Source organism: Phacochoerus africanus, chromosome 3, assembly GCF_016906955.1.
Source record: "Phacochoerus africanus isolate WHEZ1 chromosome 3, ROS_Pafr_v1, whole genome shotgun sequence".
Lineage (NCBI taxonomy): Eukaryota > Metazoa > Chordata > Mammalia > Artiodactyla > Suidae > Phacochoerus > Phacochoerus africanus.
Window position 1 is genome coordinate 145,839,159 of NC_062546.1, and position 27,433 is coordinate 145,866,591.

At 37.3% G+C, this 27,433-nt stretch overlaps 2 protein-coding genes across 6 annotated transcripts in view; one reads left to right on the plus strand and one right to left on the minus strand.

The window, feature by feature from the left end:
* CIR1 (corepressor interacting with RBPJ, CIR1) overlaps window positions 1-14,744 on the minus strand; it is a 37,792-nt gene extending 23,048 nt beyond the window's left edge. The window contains exons 1-7 of the mRNA XM_047772913.1: window positions 14,563-14,744; window positions 12,346-12,440; window positions 9,653-9,726; window positions 8,934-8,944; window positions 8,782-8,846; window positions 7,537-7,585; window positions 6,341-6,458 (exon numbers count right to left, since the gene is read on the minus strand). Of these exons, the coding sequence (XP_047628869.1) occupies window positions 6,341-6,458; window positions 7,537-7,585; window positions 8,782-8,846; window positions 8,934-8,944; window positions 9,653-9,726; window positions 12,346-12,440; window positions 14,563-14,634 (484 nt within the window). The 5' untranslated portion in view covers window positions 14,635-14,744. The remainder of the gene's footprint in view (window positions 1-6,340; window positions 6,459-7,536; window positions 7,586-8,781; window positions 8,847-8,933; window positions 8,945-9,652; window positions 9,727-12,345; window positions 12,441-14,562) is intronic.
* A 4-nt stretch (window positions 14,745-14,748) lies between these two features.
* Window positions 14,749-27,433, plus strand: part of SCRN3 (secernin 3) — a 39,255-nt gene continuing 26,570 nt past the window's right edge. Inside the window, exons 1-5 of one of the 5 annotated variants that reach the window (XM_047772908.1) lie at window positions 14,749-14,828; window positions 17,387-17,555; window positions 20,053-20,234; window positions 21,004-21,203; window positions 24,647-24,859. In XM_047772908.1, the coding sequence (XP_047628864.1) occupies window positions 14,773-14,828; window positions 17,387-17,555; window positions 20,053-20,234; window positions 21,004-21,203; window positions 24,647-24,859 (820 nt within the window). In that variant the 5' untranslated portion in view covers window positions 14,749-14,772. The other 4 variants (XM_047772909.1, XM_047772910.1, XM_047772911.1 and 1 more) reach the window with 4 other exon arrangements.

Consider the following 27,433-nt stretch of genomic DNA (forward strand, 5'->3'; position numbering starts at 1 on the left):
AGTATTTCCATACAGGGTATGGAGAGAAAGGAACCCTCCTACACTGTTGGTGGGAATGTAAATTGGTACAGCCACTATGGAGAACAGTATGGAAGCTCCTTAAAAACCTAAAAATAAAAATCACATATGATTCAGTGATCCCACTCCTAGGCATATATCTGGAGAATACTCTAATTTGAAAAGATACCTGTACCTCGATTTTCAAGGTGGTACTACAACAGCCAAGATGCAAGCAACCTAAGTGTCCATTGACAGAGAAATGGATAAAAAAGATGTGGTATATATATATAATGGAATATTACTCAGCCATAAAAATAATGAAATAATGCCATTTACACCAACATGGATGGACCTAGAGATTATCATATTAAGTGAAGTCAGACAAAGACAAATGCATGATTTTGCTTATATGTGGAGTCTAAAAAGATGATACAAATTAACTTATTTACAAAACAGAAACAGACTCACAGATATAGGAAACAAACTCATGGTTATCAAAGGAGAAGGGTGGGGGGGAGGATAAATTAGGAGCTCAGGGTTAACAGATATAGATTACTATTTTATAAAATAGATAAACCAATAAGAACCTACCATATAGCATAGGGAACTATACTCAATATCTTATAATAACCTAAAATGGAAAAGAATCTGAAAAAGTATATATATGTACATACATACATACACACACATACATATACACACACATGTGTATGTATAACTGAATTACTTTGGTGTATTCCTTGAAACTAAAACAATATTGAAAATTAACTACACTTCAATAAAAATTTTTTAAAAAAAGAAAGAAAAATATCTCTATATGTCTACCTAAAGATGTAAAGAGAAATATGAATAGAATCCACGTAACCACTTTGTTTTATAATCTGCTTTTTTTTTTTTTTCCTGCACCTATGGCATAGAGAAATTCCTGGACCAGGGACTGAGCCTGAGCCACAGCAGTGACACGAACCACAGCAGTTAAGAATGCCAGATCCTTAATCTGCTGAGCTACCAGGGAACTCCTATGATCTGCTTTTTATCTGACCAAATGTTGTAAACAACAACCATTCGTTAAGAAATCTTCCTATCATTTTTTAATGGTTACATAGTACAGTACGCCTTATGACAATATCCCTTAATTATTCACTTAATACCCTTTTATTAGATATTTAGGTTCTCTACCTGCCTTATTATTATTATATACAATGCTTTGCAACAAAATGATCAGACATATACATAATTATATCTTAGGATAAATTCATGACTGTGTAATATTAGTAAAACATAATTTAAATAAGCAAATAAACAACAAAGGGAGTATTTCCCAAATCTTCAGTTATTCTTACATACAGCTAAAGCTGATGTTTCCCAGTTTTGACAGTGTATCAGAAATAGATCAGCAACTTTTGTCATCTTATATGGTATCACAGATGGTAAAAGTTACTGATCTATTTTTACTATAATTGTATCACAGAGTTCAGTGCTTTGGGGTATTCTTAGAAAAGTAAGACATGGATTTAAGAAATTAAAAACATTCTCTGTATTTATCAGTATCTGTTCTCACACTTATACTTTGTCAATTTGAAAGGAAAAACTGGAAATTGAAATTTCCCTAACACCTCTTTCTATAAACACTGAAGAAAGAATTAATTTAGTCTGATAGTTATTTCTCAGCATGAACATACTCTTAACAGCACATCCTACTTTTTTGAGAGTCATTCAGATCTGGTTTTACTCATTCAAAGTCATTTAAGATAAACCTTCTATGTTTGTTTTTCCTTTTAGGTCAACCTTTCTATCTGTCTAAATCTTAATAACTCTTCACAGGTCATTATAATCCCACTATTCAGTTCATAATTTAATACACAGGTATTCTCTATTAAATAGATTCTAATTTAATGCTCTAGTTTTCTCTTCCTGAGTAGATAAGGAAGAGTTATTCTGTTTCTTATTGGATTGTGAATTAAGAGTAGAGCCCATATCTCCGGCCCGGAACATAGAAATTCAAAAAATAAAACTTCTGGCTGATATGCACGATGTCAAATACATAGTTGCCAAGAACAATTATCTCATAGAGTAAAAACGAAACTTTAGTTTTAAGAATTAATTTTCATATAAGGCTTTTAATTCAGCAAGCCATTCTTTTACTAAAGACAGAGCCTCTAAAATCTTACAGAGTTAAAAAACAACTTGATTCTAGAAGATTTTTTTAACTACTGAATGCTTTACATAGTTTTAAAACAATACTGTTTCTTAATTTTCTTTTACTTGATATATCCTGGTATATCCTTGCATGTCAACATATAGATGTATAGCTCTATTCATATCTCTATATCTAACGGCTATATGGTATTCCATTTTGGGGGATGTACCATAATGTATCTGGTTTTTTGTTTGTTTGTTTTTTGGGTTTTTTTTTGCTTTTCAGGGCTGCATGTGCAGCATATGAAGTTCCCAGGCTAGGGGTCGAATTGGAGCTGGAGCTGCAGCTGCCAGCCTATGCCACCGCTACACCAACGCAGGATCTTCAATCTACACCACAGCTCAGGGCAACACTGGATCCTTAACCCACTGAGTGAGGCCAGGGATCAAACCTGCATCCTTCTGGATACTAGTTGGTTCATTACCGCCAAGCCACAATAGGAACTCCACTCCTTTAAAACATACTAATAAAGTGCTTACTACGTGCCAAGCACTAGTCTGAGCATTACTCATGCATTAATTCATTTAATTTTCATAACAACCTTATAAGGTAGGTACTAGTATAATATCTATTTTACAGATATTGCGGACTGAGGCACAGAGCAGTTAAGCAGCTTGCTTAGAGTCACATGGCTACCAAGAGAGCAGGGGCTCCAAATCAGGCATCTGTGTACCTTCATGCCTCCACAGTCTGCACTCTTAACCACCTAACTCTCAGAATTTATGGTTCCCTCTGTGTGGAAGGTTGTTTCTTTAGCCTAGGTGCCACATGCTCTTCTCGATCCTGCATGGTTGGATTTTCCCTTTCATCTAGGTCTCAGCCTGACATCACTTCTTCAGAGGGGCCCTTCTGGACCATTGCATCTAGTTCTCCCCACTTAGTTCTTATCACAGTATCCAATGTAATTTTTATCATAGAACTCATACATACCTAGTATTTTCTTGTTTATTATTTATTTTCTGTCATTTCCAATAGAATTAAGGAAGCTTTTCTGTCTTGCTACTGCATTCCTAGAGTCTAGTAAAATGCCTAGCACAGAGTAAGTACTCCATATATGACTGTTGAATAAATCAGTGGGTTTATTTTACCAACCCCTTACTGGTAGACATTTAGGGTTATTTCCAATCTTTTACTACTATAAACCCTTGCATATACTTTCTTATAAATTCCTGAAAGGTGAACTTCTAGTAAAAAAAAAAAAATGCATGTCTTTAAGGTCTTTGATACATATCATCAAATGACTCTTCAGAAAGGCTGCTCCAATTCTAACAACAGTGGATTAAAATATTCATTTTACCATTCTTGTTCCAAAATGGATGTGTCATTCTTATAAACCTTTAGCACAAGTTCTTTTGGTTGTTGTCAGTAGACTTTCCAACACAGATTGAAGAGAAAGCAAGTCTATCGATTACTAAAGAAAGGGCCATCCTAGTCTATGGTCCATATTCTAGTCTCCTAGTATCCTGGAGTCTATCTTACTCATTCTCTCAAAGCAGGATCAAAGTAAGTCAAGGCTGAGGAACAAAGACAGCAACTACCACCGCCTGCCTGTAGCCAACACAGGAGTTGTGCAGCTAGCTGTAAGGGCAACATGAGGATGGAGTAAAGGAAAAGATGAGAAAGAAGCAATCCCTTCCAGAAAACAGAATATACTTTTCCTATATAACGAGAGATCTCCACGACTACCAAAATTAGTGGTCAGAGATATTTGTGCCAATGAAGTCTTCATTCTACTCCACCATCATTTTCTTTGGGGCTTTATCTCTTTGGAGGCTTCCCTCCCTTCTTTCACCAGTTGAGTGAAAGCAGGGGAGAGAGAGTACAGTATGTGGGTTTGAAGAGGACCTGCCCTGTGGCATCAGCAGAATGTTCTTTTACCAGAGATTGCCAGACCAAGGTCTCTCACCACTGAGCAGTTTTCTGCTGATAGTCTCTCACCACTGAGCAGTTTTCCTTCTACTTAAAATGTGGTCTAAAAAAACTTTCTTTAGAGCAAAAGGATTTTTAAGAAAAAATCAGTTGTAATATTCTTAAAAATTCTTTTTAATTATAGTTGATTTACAATGTTCTGTAGTTGTAATATTCTATCTGCATACTTGCCTCTAAAACCTGGCACCATTAATGAAATAGTTTCAAATCTAATGATGGGTCAAATTCCTAAACTCCTAATATGAGAACTGGCATCTTGAGTCCTATGACCTGCATCTGGCTTGCGAGAAGGAAGCCTTATTTCTTTCTTTCTCTTTTTTTTTTGGTCTTTTTATCTTTTTAGGGCCGCACCTGCGACATATGGAGGTTCCCAGGCTAGGAGTCGAATTGGAGCTGGAGCTGCTGGCCTACACCACAGCCATAGCAACTCGGGTCCGAGCCACGTCTGCAACCTACACCATAGCTCACCAGATCTTTAACCCCTTGAGCAAGGCCAGGGATCGAACCTGCATCCTCATGGATACTAGTCAGGTTTGTTAACCACTGAGCCACGACAGGACCTCCAGGAAGCCTAATTTCTGGCTACAGAAGAGAGGCTAAAGGTCATATGTCTTTGATATAACTGAGGGAGAACCCTGGGCTCAGAGGTGGCCATGGAAACTTAGGGAGTCTAAAGAGGTGCACCAGAGGCATAGATTAGCTAGGAGGATGGGGCTTTGTGCTCAGAACATTAGTTCTGCCTTTATATGTTCTACACGCTGGGGTTACATGTAAGATTTTATTTAAAAAATTACAAAAAAGGTCCTATAGCTGTTTAAAAAATGCTGAAAATATCCTGATTTATACTATCATTTTTATTTTACTTTTTTTGTCTTTTTAGGGCTGCACCTGTAGCATACAGAGCTTCCCAGGCTAGGAGTCAAATTGGAGCTACAGATGCCAGCCTATGCCACAGCTACAGCAACATGGGATTGGAGCCATGTCTGCAACCTACACCACAGCTCATGGCAACACCAGATCCTTAACCCACTGAGCAAGGGCAGGGATCAAACCCACGTCCTCATGGATACTAGTTGGGTGCGTTAACCACTAAGCCACGATGCCAACTCCCTCATCTTTATTTTTAAATGAGGAATTGAATATCATAAAAGTAAAATGACTTGTTATAGGGTTAAGCAGGATATTTCTATTAGGATCCATTATGATCCTATTGTTGGATTAGTGTGGCATATTAACAAGGCACAGATAAACCTAAAACTTCTCAGTGTTAATATCTCTTTATAAAAAGAACCCAAGTAATCCAAAGCAAATTAGACCAATTTTTCTTAAGTAGACAACAATGTGCAGGAGGGTAAATAACTTTCAAGTAAAAATTAATTTTAATATATTTAACATCTTTTAAAAGTTAAGTTTTTTAAATTGAAGTATTAGTTCATTTACAATGCTGTGTTAGTTTTTGCTATACAGCAAAGTGATTCAGTTATACATATACATACATTTTAAAATATTCTTTTCCATTATGGCTTATCTTAGGATACTGAATATAGTTCCCTGTGCTATACAGTAGGACCCTGTTGTTTATCCATTAAAACTCATCTCTGAACAAATAAAGAGTGATTGCTGAGGCTTCCGGTCCAGCACAGTTCTACAACTCAGGAGGACATGAATATGAGAAATAACCATTTCTTCCTTCTCTTTTTAGGTTACTAACCTGACAAACTATGCTTAATAAAATCAATTTCATAGGGCCCATGGATAGAAAAATTAAATCAAATTCTAATACACAGCATTTCAAGTTGAAAACATGGAGTTCCTATAGTGGCGCAGTGGAAACGAATCTGACTAGGAACCATGAGGTTGCAGGTTCGATCCTTGGCCTTGCTCATCAGGTTAAGGATCTGGGATTGCTGTGATTGTGGTGTAGGCCGACAGCAACAGCTTCCACTAGACCCCTAGCCTGGGAACCTCACCTTGCCTCGGGTGAGGCCCTAAAAAAAAAAAAAAAAAAAAAAAAAAAGACAAAAAACAAATTGAAAATACATGATCAGAGTTCCCCATTGACCATCATATTCTGGGAATGTGACCTAACCCCCAAAAACCAAATCAAACCAATACCCAGAGAGAGACTAAATAAAAATGTTATGTCAGCTTTCCTTGTTTGTACTTGATATAAATTCTAAAACAAATAAATTAATTATGTCTAGTGCTTACCTGAGCCATCAGTGGGAACTGAACTTGCATTAATTCCAGAAAGACCAAACAAAGGACATTCTCGATCTGTGTTGACATGACCCCATTTGTGACATTTAATGCACCTCACATTTCGAACCTGAGAAATAATGAACATTAATTCTTTTGGTTACCAAATTACTAAGAATCTAACCAATGTTCAAATCCCTTCTCCTTAGTCAAGTTTAAGTTAAATTAATATTGTTTCTAAAAGATCTCCAGGGAAAGACACTCCATAACTACACTTTTTTTTTTTTTTTTTTGTAGGTTCCCTGGCCAGGGGTCAAATTAGAGCTGTAGTCACTGGCCTATACCACAGTCACAGTAACGCCAGATCCGAGCTGTGTCTGTGACCTATACCACAGCTCATGGCAACGCCGGATCACCGACCCATTGAGCGAGGCCAGGGATTAAGAACTCATCCTCATGTACCCTAGTCGGGTTTGTTAACCACTGAGCCACGAAGGGAACTCCCAAAACCATACTTGATAAGGTAATTTGAACACTGAAATCTTTTACTATAAATTGTACCTAAAAACTAAGCTGAATCCTATTTCTTTTTGAGTTTGACTTGGTGGCAATAAAACCATGTCATCCAAAAAGAAATGGTAAAATACCAAAACAAGAATTATGTCATGGCTTAATCTTAAATTCTCTAACTTTCAAAGTTAACCTCTGAGGTTTCAATTTCCTAAACCAGGGGCTAGCAAACGTTTTCTGTAAAGGGCCAGGTAGTACATATTTTAGGCTTTATGGGCCAGAGGTCTCTGTTGCAACTACTCAACTCTGCCAATGTAACAGGAAAGCAGCTGGAGACAATATATAAATGAATAAGCAAGGCAGTGTTCAAAAAAATGTTATTTATAACAAGACCTGGCCCACTGGTGATAGTTTGTCCTGGTTCTAAACAAATAGTTTTATATTTCTTCTTGACTTTGAGCTAATTCTCCAAATTTCTTGAAAATTGCAGAGACCATTATCCTCATAACCCTCACTTACAAAACTCTGAATCCTATCTGGTATCAGTCTACTACATTTAATGTTTTCTCTCCTAGTCCTTACTATAGGATAGAAATAGAAAACATAAAGCCCCCTTAGGCTTAAAAACCTTTTGGACAACAATATAAAGAAATGTATATAAAAAAATGATTCTTACAGAATAAATATGTGTCACTTGCCTGAATACCAAAGGGCTGATCTCTGATGTTCATGTCATCTTTGGCATATCTATTACGTACAGAAAATGCAGATACAGTATTCAGAATAATTTAACAAATTAAACTAAAATCAGCTTTATAGTTCTAAGTAAATTATGAAATGTACTTCAAAAAATATATAGGACCACACCATCTATTTAATATTTCCAAATACCACTTCATCGTTAAGTATCTTGTCTGATGATTTGTGATTTAAACAAATGGAAAAAAAACAAAACAAAAGACTATGTTAGATTTACAAGGAGATCCTGCTGAGTAGCATTGAGAACTATGTCTTGATACTCATATTGCAACAGAACAAAGGGTGGAAAAAAAAATGTATACATGTAAGAGTAACTTGGTCCCCATGCTGTATAGCGGGGGGGCGGGGGGGGGGGGAAGACTATGATCAAGCAAATTAGTTGCATAAAACAAATCGTTAAAAATCATTTTTTAGGCGTTCCCATTGTGGCGCAAAGGAAAGAATCCGACTAGGAACCATGTGGTTGTGGGCCTGGCTTCACTCAGTGGGTTAAGGATCTGGCGCTGCCATGAGCCATGGTATAGGTCGCAGACGTGGCTCAGATCCTGCGTGGCTATGGCTGTGGCATGGGCCAGCAGCTGTAGCTCCGATTAGACCCCTAGCCTGGGAACCTCCGTATGCCACCAGTGTGGCCCTAAAAAGACAAAAGACCAAATATATATATATATATATATAAATAATAATTTTTTACATTAGTTGCTTCTTCTAGTAAATAAAAAGGCAAAATAAGACAAGATATCAGATAAATTTAATGATACATATTTTATCTTAAAAGAAAACTAGTTCTAGAAAAAAATATTTGAAGAAATAATGGCTGATTGCAATAGCATGCTTGGACTTGGGAGGGCATTATGCTAAGTGAAATAAGTCATACAGAGAAAGATAAATACTGTATTTATATATTCCACTTATGCGTGGGATCTAAAAAATACAACAAACTGGTAAATAAACATAGAAGCAGACTCATAGAGAAAAAACTAGTGGTTACCAGTGGGGAGTAGGGGAGGGGCAATATAGGGGTGGGGAACTGTGAGAGACAAACTACTGGGTGTAAAACAGGCTCAAGGACATATTGTAAAACATGTGGAATATAATCAGTATTTTGTAATAACTGTAAATGGAAAGTAACTTTTAAAACTGTATAAAAATTAAACATTAAAAAAAAAAAGAAAACTAGTTCTTACTTTTCTCGTGGGGCTCCTTTCTGCCATTCAAATTTGTATTCGGTCTCTCCTTCTGTTTCTTCTTTCTAAAAACATTCATTAAAGTCTTTCAATTTTTCCATAAAATTACAAACTACTGCAAGTAAATCCAAACACAGAAAATAGCACTTTACCTCTTTGTTTTCTTGATTGCATATCAAAAATGTAGGAGGAAAAAAAAAGGATAAAAAACAGTATTAAATGACAGTATTTAATAAGTACATTAATTTCTTTTTTGTTGTTGTTGTTTTTTTTTGTTTTTTGTTTTTGTCTTTTTGCCATTTCTTGGGCCGCTCCTGCGGCATATGGAAGTTCCCAGGCTAGGGGTCGAATCGGAGCCGTAGCCACCGGCCTACGCCAGAGCCACAGCAACGCAGGATCTGAGCCGCGTCTGCGACCTACACCACAGCTCACGGCAATGCTGGAACCTTGACCCACTGAGCAAGGGCAGGGACCGAACCCGAAACCTCATGGTTCCTAGTCGGATTCGTTAACCACTGCGCCACGACGGGAACTCCAGCACATTAATTTCTAATTTTTAAACTTCCATATTTTTCATCGACAGTGAATATTATGCTTTCTATTTATAAGTATAGTCAGTAAGAAGGACTAAAGACACAAATTATAGAAGAATAAATGTATTTCTGGTGATGTTGAGTTTTTCCTCCCCAAAGAACAAGTCATAAAATTATTACTAGATTAGACAAATATTTTTAGTATTTATTCTACTGTATTTATTACAGTATTTAAAAATTATTTTACAGAATGGAGAGCAACTTTTCAAAAATGTCTGTCATGAAATTTCTCAATCTTTAGTTGCAAAAACTTAAATAAAAGGAAATGAATCAAGTACCTTTCTTAGCCCCTGGTGGAGCCTCATACATGAAATTAAGGCCATTCTTTACACGTTCATCTCCCATAAGCAATCTAAGTAAAACAAGACATAAAGTTAGCAATTTATGTTAGGAGGAAAAAAATTACTGTCCCTCCATACCCCTAAATCCTAAGGGACTCAGGATAAAATACTTTTATTATAGATAAATTCCAAAACTGTACTCCACCAATTAGATGACATCTTAAATATCTGAATGGAAATTCCAACACTTTTGCCTGTTTAGTAACTGGTTGTAAGTTCTGAGACTTTCTCATTACCTGAGCAACTTGCGCCCTCTCAACCAAAATGAGGAAAAATGCCATGATCATCCTAACAAGCTTTTCTCAAACTTTGAAGTGCTGTGAAAATAGAGACAGCCTTGAGATCCTATATGGGAGCAAAATTTGCAATTAAGTTAAATAATGCCAACTTTTTTTCTTAATTGTGAGGAATCAAACTGTTTTGGGAAAATGAGTCTTTCCTAAGCTTTAGGAAGTCAGATCCAATTAATGCTTGTTAGAGTCAAAATTAATAAGAGAATCAAATTCTTTAGCGAGGCCAACGAAGATAGAATAGTTTAAAGATAATCTACATCAGGTTAATTACCATGATGAAATCAATACCTGTTGCATCTTAAAAACCATTTTCTTTTTTTCACCATTTAACACTGAAAGTTTTCTGTTTGGGTTCTGTTTAGAGAGATACGCTATGCTTTTTAGAAAAAAAAGCTGTTACAAATTGATGAATAAGTTAAAGTTTTAATTCATAAGATCCAAGTAAATTACTGGTAATGAAGAAGGCTAAAGAGTGAACAGAATTTCCTCTTATATTTGGAAATGGCAATCACAAAAAATATACTACATGATTATAATTCCTCTCTTCTTATTTCCATGGGAGTTTATAAAGAATTATAAAGGAAAAGAGAGTAAAAGGATGACAGGATCTACATCTATACAACAGAATATTATTCAGCAATAAAAAGAGAAAAAACTACTGATACATGATATAACATAAATGAACTTCAAAAACACTACCAAATAAAGAAGCCAGTCACAACTACATATTGTATGATTCCATTTATATGACATTTCCAGAATAGGTATATCTATAGAGACAGAAAGTAAATTAGTGGTTGCTTTGGGTTCAGAGGTAGAAGGGGGCTCAGGGTGTGGGAATGGGGAGTGACTGGTAATGGGTACAAGATTTCTTTTTTGAGAGTTTCCATCACGGTGCAGTGGAAACGAATCTGATTTGGAACCATGAGGTTGCGGGTCTGATCCCTGGCATTGCTCAGTGGGTTAAGGATCCAGCGTTGCTGTGGCTGGGGTGTAGGCCGGCAGCCGTAGCTCCGATTTAGCCCCTAGCCAAGGAACTTCCATATGCCACAGGTGCAGCCTTAAAATACAAACAAATAAAATAAAATCAAGCACATGAAAAGCTCAACATCACTAGGTTTTAGGGAAATGTAAATCAAAACCATGAGATACCAAAAAAAACTCCAAAAAACAAAAAACCCCATGAGATACCATTTCCTACTCATTAGGATGGCTATTATCTGGAAAAAAAAGGGGGGGATAATAAACGTTGGTGAGTATGTGGAGAAACTGGAACCCTTATGCATTACTGATGGGAATGTAAAATGGTGCAGCCACTATGGAAAACAGTTTGGTGGATTTTCAATAGCCAAACATAGAATAACTATATGATCCAGCAATTCTACTGCTAGGTATATCCAAAAGGAACTGAAAACAGGGAGCTGAACAGACTTTTGTATGCCAGTGTTTACAGCAGCATATTCAAAAGAGCCATAAGGTTGAATTCAAAAAGATGGATGAATGGATAGATCCAGCTGTGCTATATACACACAATGGAATATTATTTGGCCATAAAAAAGAGTAAGTTTTGATACATGCTACAACATGGATGACTCTTGAACTTGTTATGCTAAATGAAATAAGCCAGACACAAAAGGACAAGTGGTGTATGATTCTACCTACATGATGTACCTAGAATAGGCAAATTCATAGAGACAGAAAGAAGAGTATTTTCACAGGAGCTAGAGGGAAGGAGAATAGAGAGTTACTGTTTAATGGGTATAGAGTTCCTTTTTGGGATAATGAAAACAATTTTGGAAATAGTGGTGATGGTACACAACACAGTGAATGTAATTAATGCCACTGAATCAAGCATGTTTAAAAATGGTAAACTTTATGTTCTATATATATATATATGTATGTGTATCTATCTACTTATCTATCTACCCCCCCAAAAAAAGCATTCCATTTATATTGAAACAAAAATAACAGAAAATCAACTGGAAGATCCATTTCCATTTCGTGTAAAATTCAACACGTATACAAAATGAAAGATAAAGTTATGATATTAGCAATTTTGTTTTAACTTAACTAAAAATCTATACAGATTCTTTCTCTTTCTTTCTTTTATTCTTTTTTGGCTTTTTAGGGCCACACCCATGGCATATGGAGGTTCCCAGCCTAGGCTGAATCAGAGCTACAACTGCCAGCCTACACCTTAGTCACAGCAACGCAGGATCTGGTATTGGTCTCAGATGTGGCTAGGATCCCATGTTGCTGCGGCTGTGGTATGACTCAGTAAGGGATAGTCTCATGGAACTGATTATTCTAAAAACACCAGCAGGGTGGATTTCTTACCTGTTATCATATGATTCTTGCTCTTTAAGATACTGCTGCATTAATTCTTCTTGTTTCTTCTTATCATATGATATTTTCTGTTCTGCCATCCATACCTAAATTAGTAAAGTAAAAAACTTAAATAGGAAGTTTGCTCTCTTTTATAATAAAATATAAAATGCTATTGTGTATAGTTTATAAAATAATCTACTTTGGTCATAATATCAACATCACAAAATAACAGCTGAAAAATCTGATTTGTGACGATAGAAATACACAAATATGATCATTAAAAATAACTAAACTTTCAGGCAAGAATGTCAAACTTGAGAACCACTCTGAGCACTTGGAATACAATAGCTTCCTGCACTCAGTCCTGTGTTGTTTCAGAGAAGGGACTGGCCATCTCTCTACATGGAATATGTCTAGTTTAGTAAGGTTAAACAATGCCCACAGGTGCCAGTGGCTATCACTGACATCCCAAGAGAAGAGAAATGGAAGACAAGGAGGAGAAAGAAAGGAAAGGAGAGGAAAGGCAGATGTAGAAAAAAGGGAGGCGACAAGTGGGAAAACAAAGAGATAAGACAGATGTATCTGATGTCCTGCAGCTAGCTGCTCAAGGGCACCACCACCCACCACAGGTTGAATGCGTCCCTATGTAAAATTCTGAGTCATAAAAATGGTGATGGTAGAAAGCCCACAGCCCATGCAAGGATATTTAATCATGTTATTTGCAGGTTTATAAGGTATCAATGCCTTCCTACCTCCTTTAAAGTAAAGGACAAAGTGTCTGATAACCATTCAACATAAATATCAAGTCAAAACTTTCTCTATAAACATGCTAAATTTTTGGTTTTTTGGTGTATCGTTTTGCCATGCCCATGGCATGTGGAAGTTCCTGGGCCAGGGACTAAACCCACACCACAACAATGAACCCAACCGCTGCAGTGACAATTAGCTGACTAGATAAAGGGTGATAGGAAATGATGAATCTTGAATTTCTGGCTTGTGTTACTAACTCTGTTTCATACTGATATGAGAAATGGAAGTATAACAAGAACAGCACATTTAGGATAAAAGTTCCATTTCAAGTATGTTGAGTTTGAGATGCCAGTAGGATATCAAGATAAAACTGTCTAGTATATAGTTGTCTTCAGGTGCCTCCAGCTAGGTGGAAAGATGTTGCACTGCAGCCTTGAAAGGGAGGAATAAAGAAAAGGTTTATTCATGAAATTGGCTGTGATTGCTTGGGAAAGCATATGGAGTAAGCAAGACATGGGCCAAGGATGAAACTCTAGCTACCACCTGTATTTTATGAGCAGGCTAAGAATAAGGACGTGTGCAGCAGCAATTAACATTTTACTGAGTACTCCCTCTAGGTGATGGGCAGAGTGGTACTTGTTTCAAAGCCTTTGCCTACACCATCTTATTTAGTCCTCATCATAATTTCTAAAGGCAACTGATACTGATTCTTCTTCTTTCTTTCCATTTTGGCCACACCAGAGGCAGGCAGAAGTTCCTGGGCCAGGGACTGAATCTGTGTCACAGCAGTGACAACGCTGAATCCTTAACCTGCTGAGCCACAAGGGAACTTCGTATTGATCATTCTTAATTTATAGATTAGGAGATGAAGAATCAGGATGTTAAATATTTAGCGCAAGGTCTCGGGGCTAAAGGCAACTGTACTGGAATAACAGAATCTAGGGCTAGTTTCAATGTTCACTCTTTCTATTTCACAATTCTGCTTTCCCCTGCCATAATATTCAGCACTTTTTTGTACTGGACTTAGTAGACCTGCAAGTGGTTATTTAAAAAACCAAAGTTCAATGAGGTCATCAGACAGACACTGCATTATCGGATGAGATAAAGAGGATAAAAATCTATCTTAAATAAAGTACAGGATAGCAAAGCTCAGAAACCGTGATCTCTGGGATCCGAAAAGAAAAAAAAAAATCAGAATCTGCTGAGGGAATTGATGGGGAATCCTAACATCAGTCTTCGTATCTTAAGGATTTACATCCTAACTGACAGAACTGAAAGACCTGACAGAGCCACTAGTCTCTTGGCTGATGAAGAATAAATGTTGAGGGCAGCTTTGTCAGTGAGTTTCTCAGCGGAGAAGGGATGAGAAATGCCAAGGCTTTAGACAAGGAGAAGAGGGATCCCACAGACACTTCCACTCTCACCTCCAGAAACTCCTGGGAACGAAGGCGCCAAGGGCCTGTTCCCCGTACTCACTTTTTTGATGTTGGATTTGGAGGCAGGATGAAAGTCCTTCTTGCACATGAAATTGGCGAAGGATTTCCCCATTTTGGAGCCTGAGCTGGGGAAGGCAGCAGCTATATCTTTGAGCAATGTAAACAAACTCTGCCGCCTAGCCGGAACTGCGCTTCCCGTAGCAGCGTGAACTTCCGGGGTCAAAGGGGGCAGCTTCCGGCAGCTGGCTCGATGGCCTGCCTCTCGTCGCCTCTCCTTCCTTTCACGCTGGGTAGCTCCGAGACCTGGTGAGGGGCGTCCACGGGGGAGGGGCTAGCATAGTCAACACTAGGAAGTAGGAAGTTGGGAACTGCAGGACAGACTGAGGGGCTTCTTGGAGAGGCTCCGGGGAGGGGCCTGGCCGCAGCTGCGCGGCTTGCAATTTGAGCGCCTCGGGCTGGGCGGCAGAGTGGGCGCTGGGTGGCGGCTCTTCTGCTGGAGGCGCTTGAAGTCAGAGATCTTTGTGAACTGACTCGAGTTACGCAAAACTTTTCTGCACCAACTTTTCTCATCTGTGTTACTAAAGTAGTAATTATTGCTCTAACCGTAGTACGTTTGTGAGGATCAAGCGATGTGATGTTTCTGAAGGCGCTTGGTGAACTAAAAAGCATATAAAATAGAATACCAACTCCACAAGGCGAGAACTCTATTTGGTTACTAGTTGTGCGGCGCCTGAGGCAGAAAGTTCTTAACTGATAGGATTCCCGCTGTGGCGCAATGGGATCGGCAGCATCTTTGGAGCGCCTCAACCAGCACAGTGGGTTAAGGATCCAGTGCTGCAGCGTAGCAACTGTGGCTCGGATTTGATCTTCGCCGGGAAATTCTATATGCTGCGGAGTGGCTAAAAAAGGAGAAAAAAAAAATAGGGGGAAAAATGATGAATACGCCCTAGGAGTTAGTAAAGGCTCTCAGAGCATTCCCTCTTAAATGGGGTAGGTGTTTTCCGAACTAGGTTGCATGTTTCCTTAGGTTTCCTCACGACCACACTTAGCTCAGATCACCTAGTGCAGCTTGGTGGCCCTTGAGACTAGGGTTTTGAGTGGACCTAGCTGCTACTGCTGTGGGGGATCCGCCAACTAAGGCCTCTCCTGGGATGGGGGTAGGTAATGTCAAGAATAAGCAAAAAAAAAAAAAAAAAAGAATAAGCCTTTTGTGAGACATTTACTCTTCCGACAAATAATAGTAACAGCTTTCATTTACGTATCTAATATGTTCTATGCGTTGTGCAAAATGTTTTAGATATTGTCTTATTAAATTCTCATAACAGCCCCCTGAGCTATTTACCTATGAGACAGGAGGCTTAGATAGAGATTAAATAGCCTGCCAAGGTTAGGTATGGTGGAACTAACTTTGGAACACAAAAAGGTGCAGATCTAGGACAAAAAGGTTGAAATTTACAGAAAAGAACAGAAGCAGTGGTGACCTCTCTTTTTCCATCACTCATGAATTTCAGGGTGAAATTGTTTCTTACTTGAGTCATTTTGTTTTCTTCTGAATGAAACATTTATTTCACGTAATTTTTGTTTTTAAATTGCTAGTATCTGTTAGAGTAAAGTCATTTTAAGCTTTGGATATTATAAAAACAAAGGAATGAAGGAAACTCAATGAGCCATTCTAGAAGCAAACAATTTCTACTAAATTTGAAGATTGAAGATTTTCCAAATGATGACACTATCCTGATATTAAATTATGCAATCAGGGTTTATAAGTTATGAATGTGAACATCTTCCTGGAAATAACGATTTGGAATTTCATTGACTTGTTTTTCTGTCTGTCTGATTCAGTGAGTCTGTTTCAAAATTTCAGCCTTATCAGTATTGTAATCTGTGTGTATTCTCCAGTTCAAAAGAGACCCTATCTTCCTTCCTTTGAGGAAATACTAGGTATATAATACTGGGACTTTTTCATAGTTCCATGGATGAGAATACAAAAGATTAGTAAGACATATTCTCAGCACTCAAAGATCTTTTGTCTTTTGAAGTTCCCAGGCTAGGTAGTTGTACCACAGCCACAGCAACTCGGGATCTGTGACTTACACCATAGCTCATGGCAATGCTGGATCCTTAACCCACTGAGCAAGGCCAGGGATCAAACCCACCTCCCCATGGATACTAGTTGGGTTTGTTAACCACTGAGCCATGAGGGGAACTCCTCAAGGATCTTACTCCAGTAAGAAGACTCATATAAATGCACAGATATGGTCTTTATAACAGCAGAGGTAGGTACAAGGGTTCCCAATTATGGAAATAGTGAGATTCAGGGAAGACTTCAGGAGAGAAAGAGCTTAGAGGGTAAATGTGACCTATAGACTAGAAGAAAGTACTTGGCATTCTTATTTTCTTATTAATTCTTGTATTGGGTTCATTCCCAAGTCATTTTCTTGGGAGTTCTCATTGTGGCTCAGTGAGTTAGGAGCCCAACTAGCATCCATGAGGATGCCAGTTTGATCCCTGGCCTTGCTCAGTAGGTTAAAGGATCCTGCATTGCTGTGAGCTGCAGTATAGGTTGAAGACGTGAATCAGATCCTGTGTTGGTGTGGCTGTGGTGTAGACGAGCAGCTGCAGGTCGGATTCAACCCTTAGCCTGGGAACTTCCATATGCTTCAAGGTGTGTCCCTAAATTAAAAAAAAAAATTCATTTTTCTTACTAATTTTTGTAGTATAGCATATGAAATTTAAAACTTCAATGAGCATTCTTTGTTAGATATGGCAGTGATAGCCCCTGGTCACCAAGTAAAATTACTCTGTTTTATATATATTGTAAAAATGTTTTCCCCTTTTTATTCTGAATCTTCCATATTTTTTAGTTTAAAAAAAATGGAACCTTGTTCCTGTGACACTTTTGTGGCATTACCTCCAACAACAGTTGATAATAGGATTATTTTTGGAAAAAATTCTGATAGACCTTGTGATGAAGTACAAGAAGTAGTTTATTTTCCTGCAGCAGTTCATGACAACCTGAAAGAACATCTTAAGGTAGGTAAAATATGTGTTTTGTTAGCAATATTTTTCCTTAAAAATATCACAAACATTTAAAAAAATCATTAGCTAGCTATTTGGCAGAGGCTATAGAAGTTAACAATTCAAGAATTTAAATTTGAAAAATTTTGAATCAGAATAGACTTCTGGTCTTTTTTTTCCCCAATGATTTGGAAGAGGCTGAAATAACAATAATTACTGCTAATTTTTTAATCAAATATGTGAATTCTTACCATATACAAGCATGTTGAATAGGGCAAAAGGATTTCAAGCCTGCTGTGAAGACTAGTTCTGTCTTATAGGAGTCTTGTAGAGGAATAGACTGTACAGGTAACTAACCCCATTATAAAGAAGGATGGTTTAAATGCTAAATTTAAGTGAGAGCAGCAAGTTGTGACAGCAGTGGAGAAGAAGCAATTAATTCAGACTAGAAATCAAGGAAGGCTTCACTGGGAGTTGGGGTTTCAGCTGGCATTTGATGGGCAAAAAAATTCTGTTTGGTGTAGAATGGGAAAAGTCTTTCCAGACTCTTTAAATAACAGTTTTATCATCAAAAAAGGTTTTTTTGGTCCAGTGATAAAAGTGAAAACACTGTGTACTTTATGAAGTAATTTGATAATGTACATGTTAATTAAAGGATTTTTAAAATTTTTATTAAAAATACATTTACATGGAACTTAAAGTAAAAATTTCACATTATGCTTTTACTGCGAGGTTACATATTTTAGACTTCATTTTATTGATATTCTTTTTTTTTTTCTCTTTGCCTTTTTACAGCTGCATCTGTGGCATATGGAAGTTCCCAGGCTAGGGGGCCAATTGGAGCTGCAGCTGTGGACCTACACCACAGCCACAGCAACATGGGATCTGAGATGCAAATGCAACCTACACCACAGCTCACAGCAACGCTGGATCCTTTAACCCACTGAGTGAGGTCAGGGATCAAACCCACATCCTCATGGCTATTAGTTGGATTCTTAACTGCTGAGCCACAATAGGAACTCCCTTTGTTGATATTCTAAGACCAAAATATATTAAATATTAGATGTTTTATGTATACAGCTGTTCATCCATATCTGTGGAGATTGGTTCCAGGACCCCCTTGGATACCAAGATCTTTTGCTGCTTGCGTCCCTTATATAAAATAGCATATAGGAGTTCCTGATGTGGCACAGTGGGTTAAGGACCTGGCGTTGCCACAGCTGTGGAGTAGGTTGCAGCTGTAGCATGGATTTGATCTCTGGCCTGGGTGCTTCCATATGCTGCAGATGTGGCCAAAAATAAAAAAAAAAATTTAAATGTCATGTAAATGCATGTAGCTTATGCACATCCTCCCATATACTTTAAATTGTCTCTAGATTACTTAGAGTATAATGTGAATGGTATGTAACTAGTTGCCACAAGTGTAAATACAAATTTTGCTTTTTGGAACTTTCTAGAATGTGTTTTTTCCCAGCTATTTTCAATCTGTGTTTGGTTGAATCTGTGGATGTGGAATCTGTAGATATGGAGGGCCAACTGTACTAAGCCACTTTTTTTTTTTTCTTTTGCTGTGATTATCCATTTTGGATCCATTTTTACTTTGTTTCTTCGTATTTAGGTCTTACCTATCCTGTAAACCCGTAGTTCTCATTCTTTTCACTGCTCTGGACACACCCAATGCGTGATTTCCACATGTGGCGTGGGCTTCTATAGCAATCACTTTTATTAAAGGGCTGCCATATGAAACTTAAGTCACTAACCAAGAAACACTGGACATTGAGTTTGAGATCTGTTTCCTTACACTTCAACTCACATCTTCCTCTACGAAATGTATTAAGATTTCACTACTAGAAACTATTCATATCCTGAGCTTCAGTTAGCACCTCATCTTCACTTTTATTCATGGCCCTTATACTTTATATTTCATTGTATCTTAAGTAATGTACAAGTCTTAGTTTCTTGAAAGCAAGATCTGTATCTGATTCATATTTGTAACCAACATATCTCTTAGCAGAGTGCTTTATAATAGCAAATATCTGAATGAATAAATGCCCTTGGGGAAATTCTGAATTTGTTTTAAGGATAATGACCTTATTAATGTTATTGAAAATTTCAATTTAGTTATAATTGTTTATCTCTTTCATAACGGTCATGTCTTCTGATTGATTTCAAGATTCTGGACTTTGGGAGTTCCCGTCGTGGCGCAGTGGTTAACAAATCCGACTAGGAACCATGAGGTTGCGGGTTCAGTCCCTGGCCTTGCTTGGTGGGTTAAGGATCCGTCATTGCCGTGAGCTGTGCTGTAGGTTGCAGATGCGGCTCGGATCCCGCGTTGCTGTGGCTCTGGTATAGGCTGGTGGCTACGGCTCCGATTAGACCCCTAGCCTGGGAACCTCCATATGCTGCAGGAGTGGCCCAAGAAATGGCAAAAAGACAAAAAAAAAAAAAAAAAGATTCTGGACTTTGATAACTTTCTTTTTTGGTTTTATTGTTGTTGTGACTTTCATTACAGTGTACTTACATAGAAATTGATCAAGTTCCTGAAACATATGCTGTTGTTCTTAGTCGTCCAGCTTGGTTATGGGGAGCAGAAATGGGAGCCAATGAGCATGGAGTTTGCATTGGGAATGAAGCTGTATGGGGAAGAGAAGAAGTTTGTGATGAAGAGGCACTACTGGGCATGGACCTTGTCAGGTTATTTTTTTGTTATATTTTTACACTATAGAGCTTTTCTAAATTTTGAATTTTGGTGCAACTCATATGTTTTATCTTCCTATTTTTTAATTTGGACTTTGATACTTTATAGTTTGTGTTAAAAATGCTTCAGGGGAGTTCCTGCTGTGGCTCAGTGGGTTATGAACCTGACTAGTATCCATGAGGATGCAGGTTTAATCCCTGGCCTCACTCAGCACTGTGAGCTGTGGTGTAGGTCCCAGACAAAGCTTGGATCACTTGTTGCTGTGGCTTGGTGTAGGCCAGCAGCTGCAGCTCCAATTTGACCCCTAGCCTGGGAACTTCCATATGCCCCAAGTGCTGCCCTAAAAAAAAATGCTTCAGAATACAGACATGCAATTTCAAGACTCTCAAATATCATTAATATTAATTGGAAGAAGGGAAGGAGTTGAAAATTATGATTCTTTGGACGTACCTAACATACTTTATCAGACTGCAACTAATTTTCACAGTCACTTTATGGGGTATTATTATTATTATCCTAATTTCAAGATGAGATACCTGAGGTTCAGAGATAAAGCAACTTGCCAAAAAATTACCAAGTTTGTTTTTATGATTCCACAATTATATGACTTCAGAGGAATAGTTTGTAAGTTAGATTCCAGTGTATCTGTTAATTTGAAAGAATTTTTACTTTGAATATAAACACAAAATCTCAGGTGCATGAAATTACTTAAGAAATATAATGAAAATTTGTTTTAATTTGAGAACTTTAATATTTTTATTTTAGACTTGGCCTTGAAAGAGCTGATACAGCTGAAAAAGCCCTCAATGTCATTGTTGATTTATTAGAAAAATATGGCCAGGGTGGAAATTGTTCAGAGGGTAGGATGGTATTTAGCTATCACAACAGTTTCCTGATAGCTGATAGGAATGAAGCCTGGATTCTGGAGACTGCAGGGAAGTACTGGGCAGCAGAAAAAGTACAAGGTATGAACAACTTTTCATGATTTAATTTGTTTTACAATTAATAAAATACTTCTTAATTGCAGACACTGCATTTCTTTGTTTTTTAAGATTTATAATCCAGGGAGTTCCCCTTGTGGCTCAGCAGTAACGAACCTGACTAGTATCCATGGACTCAGGTTCAATCCCTGGCCTTCCTCAGTGGGTTAAGAATCTGGATTGCCTTGAGCTGTGGTGTAGGCCGCAGACACGACTTGAATCTGGTGTTGCTGTGGCTGTGGTGTAGGCCAGCAGCTGCAGCTCTGATTCAACCCCTAGCCTAGGAACTTCCGTATGCCGCAGGTACAGCCCTAAAAAAAAAAAAAAAAAATACAGTGAAAAAGCACTATAAAGAGCTTTCTTGAAAAAGAAGTGTCATTATGTCTTTTTCATATATATGGTATTAATTTCATATAGCCTGTTTACATTTTCTGTGCAGAAGCTCTTGGCTGTTTTATAGTATTTTTTCACTTTTTAATAAAGTGAAACCATTTCTTTACAGTTTCTTCTTGTTTTAGCTTTGGACTGAATTCCAAAATTTTATCATCTGTGGGTGTGGAGGTGGGAAAATGGGAGTGTTGTTGGGGATTGGTGACTATGGGTTAGTGGTTAGAAAGAATATATTGGTACAATAGTAAAGTGTAGAAAATTGATGTCATTGAGAATAGTTTTAGAATGCTTTTTTCTTTCTTGATTTCTTTGTCATCATATATTCCCCTCATTTTTCAAATGAGACCCAGAGATATGAAGTGGCAGCGAATAAGAGGAGTTCCCACTGTGATGCAGTGGCTTAAGGATCTGGTGTGGCCACATCTGTGGTGTAGGTTTCAGCTACAGGTCAGATTCCCTGGCGCATGGGAACGTCCATGTGCCGTGGGTACAACCAAGGGGGAAACCAAAGGGGGCAGTGAATGAGAGACTTAGAATTTAAATCTTTCTATCCCAGCTCTCAGTTCAATATTCTTTCATTAGAGTACAGTGTTGTGGTCAAGCATGATCATGTATTTCTTGTATTCTTAACTCCTGGATCTCATAGTTTTACAGGGGAGATAGATAGTAAGATACATGTGTGAAAATAGTAAATGATGCATGAATGATACATACACATTTATGCTATAAACATTTAAAGAAAGGAAAAGTCATTATGGTTTGGAGAAGTTTAGAAAGTCTTCATGAAGGTAGCCTTGAGCATTGGATGATTTAAATATGATTTTGCAAAACAGGTGACTGACAGTTGTTTTGATGGACATTTTATATTTTGCATGTATGTTTATTAATACATAAAATTGAATTCAGGCTGTTTTTCTTTTTCTTTTCCTTTTTATCTATGCAGGTACCAAGTCTAGGGGTCGAATCATAGCTGCAGCTGCCGGCCTATGCTGGAGCTTGCAGCAGTGCCAGATCCTTAACCCACTGCACAAGGCCAGGGATTGAACCCACATCCTCATGGATTCTTGTGGGGTTCTTAACCCACAGAGCCACAATGGGAACTCCTGAGAATATTTTTCTTATTGTGATAATTAGCCTGCTTAGTACCATTAAGCACTTTTTTATTTTATCAAGTGTGCTATATATAAGAGAAAAATGAATAAATGTATGCTATTGAAAAAGATAGCCCCATGGAACCATCCAAAATGAACACCTTCATTAAGTTTGATTATCCAGTTGTAGATTAACTTTGCCAACTGGTTTCTCTTCCTAATTCTAAATTAGCCCAAGAACTAAATAGTTTAGGGAATGATCTATTAGATGGAAAATTCCTCTTCTCTCTCTTTGATTCTATCATGACTTAAGTCTAGTTTTTGTAGTAAAAACATCCCAAGTATGACTTCATTAGAGTAATTTAATTGATTTCTACTTGGAAGACTGTCATTCTAAACCTGTTTTTAAATGTTATCAATTTTCATTTATCATAATTTAATTCATTTATTATGATCTGTTTAGAACAGGCTTTTATTGTTTCTGCTGTTTTATTTTAGTTGAAAATTTTGTTATAAATTAGTAACATATTTTTAGAAGCCTTATATTTCCATCCTAAATCTACTTATGACTGTTTTTAAAAAAGTAATTCATATAAAAGACTAATATCTAGAATATATAAATAACTGTTAAAACTCAACAGTAAAAAGACAATCTAACTAGAAAAATGGACAAAAGACATGAAGATGCATTTCACCTAAAGGCATATAGAGATGCCAAAAAAGCACATGAAATGATCTTCAACATCATTAGCCATTAGGGAAACGAAATTAAAATCACAGTGAGATATCACTATACCTCTATCAGAATGGCTAAAAAATTTTAAAGACCACTACCAAATGCTGACAAGAATATGGAGAATAGATCACTGATACATTGCTAGTAAGAATGTACAGTTGATCTCGCAAACAATTTGCCAGTTAAAAAAAATTAACCTGCAGCTACTATACAACCCAGCAATCGCAATTTTGCACATTTATCCCAGAGAAGTAAAACTTAAATTCAGGCATTCCCATAGTAGCTCAACAGGTTAAGAACCCAACTTGTCTCTGTGAGGGTTCAGGTTCAAACACTGGCATTGCTCAGTGAGTTAAGCTGTAGCATAGGTTGTAGATGCAGCTCTGATCCAGTGTTGCCATGGCTGTGGCATAGGCCTCATCTGCAGTTCCAGTTTGATCCTTGGCCTGGGAACTTCCATATGCTGCAGTTGAGGCTGTAAAAAACAAACAAACAAAAAATCCCCAAAAACAAAAAGACTTAAATTCATGCAAAAACCTGTACCTGAGCATTTATGGCAGCTTTTTTCCATGATAGCCAAAAACTAGAAACAACCCAGTTGTCCTTTATCTTGTAAATATTTAAACAAACTGTGGTATATCCATACCATGGAATACTATTCAGCCATAAAAAAGAATGAACTGTTGATATATAAAGTAACTTGGAATAATCTTTAGAGAATTAAATGAAGTAAGAAAATCCAAAAGGATGTATATTGTATGATTCCATTTATATGATATTCTTTAAATGACAATTATGTAAATAGATAACAGGTGGTTGCTGGGGTTAATGAATGGGTAGGCATGGGAGATAAGTGGGTGTGGCTATCAAAGGGCAACATGAATGATCTTTGTGATATTCAGTATCCTGACTGTATGAATACCAATATTTTGTTTGTGATATTGTACAAGATGTTATCATTTGGGAAGACCGTGAAGTTACATAGGATCTCCCTATTATTTCTTACAACTGCATGTGAATCTACAATTACTTCAAAATAAAAAGTTTACTTTTAAAAAATAATTCATTTATCTTTTTGAGTATGCACATGGTACAATATTTAGAAGTCTGTATTTACATTGAAATAGTGATTAAGGATCATGACGTACAGAGATAGATACATTTCATTAAATATGACTTTTCTTCTCCCTTTTCCTCCTCTTTGAAAATAGAGGGAGTTCGTAATATTTCTAATCAGCTTTCTATAACAACCAAGATTGATCGGGAGCACCCAGACATGAGAAACTATGCTAAGCAGAAAGGCTGGTGGGATGGTAAAAAGGAGTTTGATTTTGCTGCAACATACTCTTATCTCGACACAGCCAAGATGATGACTTCATCAGGCAGATATTGTGAAGGCTACAAGCTTCTGAATAAACATAAAGGTAATTTTAAATAATATCAGAATGAAAAATTTTATTTTGTGTAGATATAGGTATGATAAAAATATGTTTTATGAGGAATTATTCTAAGTAAAGATACAGCTTTATTAAAACTGAAAATGTGATATTGTAAACTATTCTTTAAAATGGGTAAAGTGCTATAGAATTTTAAGAAGGTAATAATTCTTTTTGTGGGACAAGTTCAATTTTGCAATCTTCAGACCCTTTTTCAGTTCTTGTTAATATTCTTAAGGCCAAATTGTAATTACTTTTCTTCTCAGAGTTCATTTGAACATGGAGATAGTTTTCTTTGTTGCTTCTTTCATTTATCTTTGGATAGTACCCTTACTGGTTATTTTCTGTTTTTTTTATTTTATTTTATTTTATTTTTTCCTTTTGGCTACACCCATAGCATGTGGAAGTTCCTGGGCCAGGGATAAAACCCCTGCCACAGCAGTGACAATGCTAGATCCTTAACCTACTGCACCACCAGAAGAACTCCATCTTATTAGTTATCTTCTAACTATAAAAGTTATGTCCAAAACTGGTCGAGAAAGCAAACTGAGCAGATACAAGAATTTCCCCTTTCTACTCCTAAACTCTAGAAATGTTGAATAAAATATTTAAGCATTAAGGATATTCATAGCTAGGTTCAAACACTAGAAGAGGAACAAAACACTATAGATTCTTTCATCACTAGGTACCAAATGATGAGAGAACCTATGGTGTTAGCAAGATTTGAGGTGTCTCTTCCCCATACCGTCCTTCTCTGTGTGTCAAAGGGGGGATTGTGGACCAGATATAAACCTTAGGAGCTAGTTTTAACACCCAAGAGAATGTAGGTGCCAAGGTGAAATATCTAGTGGGGAGCAAGAGTGGGACTACTTACTAAGATTACTGCTCTACTCTCTGCCTAGTCCCAGCCTGGAATTGAGCTGTCTGCTGTCCCAGGGTATGAGTCAGTACAGTCTCTTGTGAGAGGTTGAACTCTGAGATATACATATTGTGTAGGCTCAGGTGGAGCTACTAGTGCTGTGCTGAGAAACAAACTGTTTTGGAAAACCAGTAAACCACACAAAATTCCAGCTTACCTGTGTCTCTGCACTCACTTCGTGAATATTTGATATGATAAATATTTGGATTTTAATCAAATTTCCCATTCAGATGAGAAATCTGGTATAATGGATCTACAGATAACTGTCAATAAAAATACTGAAGTTACATGAACATTCAGATGAAAGGATATGGTTTCTATATTTACTGTGGACAGTTTCTGTTATTATGTCCTCAAGTTCACTGATCTTTTCTTCTGCATTATCTAATATGCTATAATCTGGTGATATTTTCATCTGGTAATATTTTCATTTCATATATTTTATTTTTCATTTCTATGTGTTCCATTTGGTTCTTTTTGTATATTTCTCATTTCTCTATTCATTATATTTTTCTTTAAATCTTTGAGCATATTCAGCATAAATATGTTTTATAATAGCTGTTTTAGTATTCTTGTCTTATAACTCCATTATTTCTTTAATTTCTGGGTCTGCTTCTGTTTATTTGATTTTATTCTGGTTTAGGGTCACATTTTCCTGCTTATTCATGTGTCTGGTAATCTTTGATTGGATGGTGGATGTCACAGATTTTAATCATTGCGTTCTGGATTTTGTTTTATTCCTTTAAAGAGTGTTGGACTTTGTTTCATCAGTTAATTAAGTTACTTATATAACACTTTCACCTCTTCTAAGCCTATTTGCTTTTCTATGGTAGTTCTAGAGTACCAAGGCTAGTTTAGTTCCACTGTTAAGAGATGTGATCCTTGGGAGTTCCCGTCATGGCTCAGTGGTTAACGAATCCAACTAGGAACCATGAGGTTGCAGGTTCAATCCCTGGCATTGCTCAGTGGGTTAAGGATCTGGCGTTGCCATGAACTGTGGTGTAGGTTGCAGACGAGGCTTGGATCCTGCGTTGCTGTGGCTCTGGAGTAGGCCGGTGGCTACAGCTCTGATTTGGCCCCCAGCCTGGGAACCTCCATATGCTGCAGGAGTGGCCCAAGAAAATGGCAAAAAGACAAAAAAAAAAAAAAAAAAAAGGGATGTGATCCTCCTGGGATCTCCACTGAATGCCTTGTGTACTAAATGAAGTCTCCCTACCCCAGCTAGTGGGAACTCAAAAGATTCCCAACCCTATGTTAGCTTAATGAACTTGCTTTTAAACTCATAGTTTCTAGTGGTTGCTCTTTCCATAAAATTTGTTCTTTGTTTGGTCTTGTGGTGTTTCACCTTAGGCGTGTATGCAAATTGGTATTCGGCCAAAGTCTCAAGGGAATCATTATACACGTTTCTAGAACTTTTTCTTTGAGTAGCTCCTTCCTCTCTGGTACTCTGCTCTGAAAATTTTACCACCCTGGCCTCCCTGACCTTCAATCTCTGTTTCCTCAACTTAGAGTGATCTTTGGGCTATGTCTGGGTTCCTGCTCTCTGTACTATGGTCTGAAAATGGAACATTGTAACAAATATGTAACAATTGTTCAAAGTCAAGCATTTGAAAAATGCAGATGAGCAAAGAGGGAAAAAATTA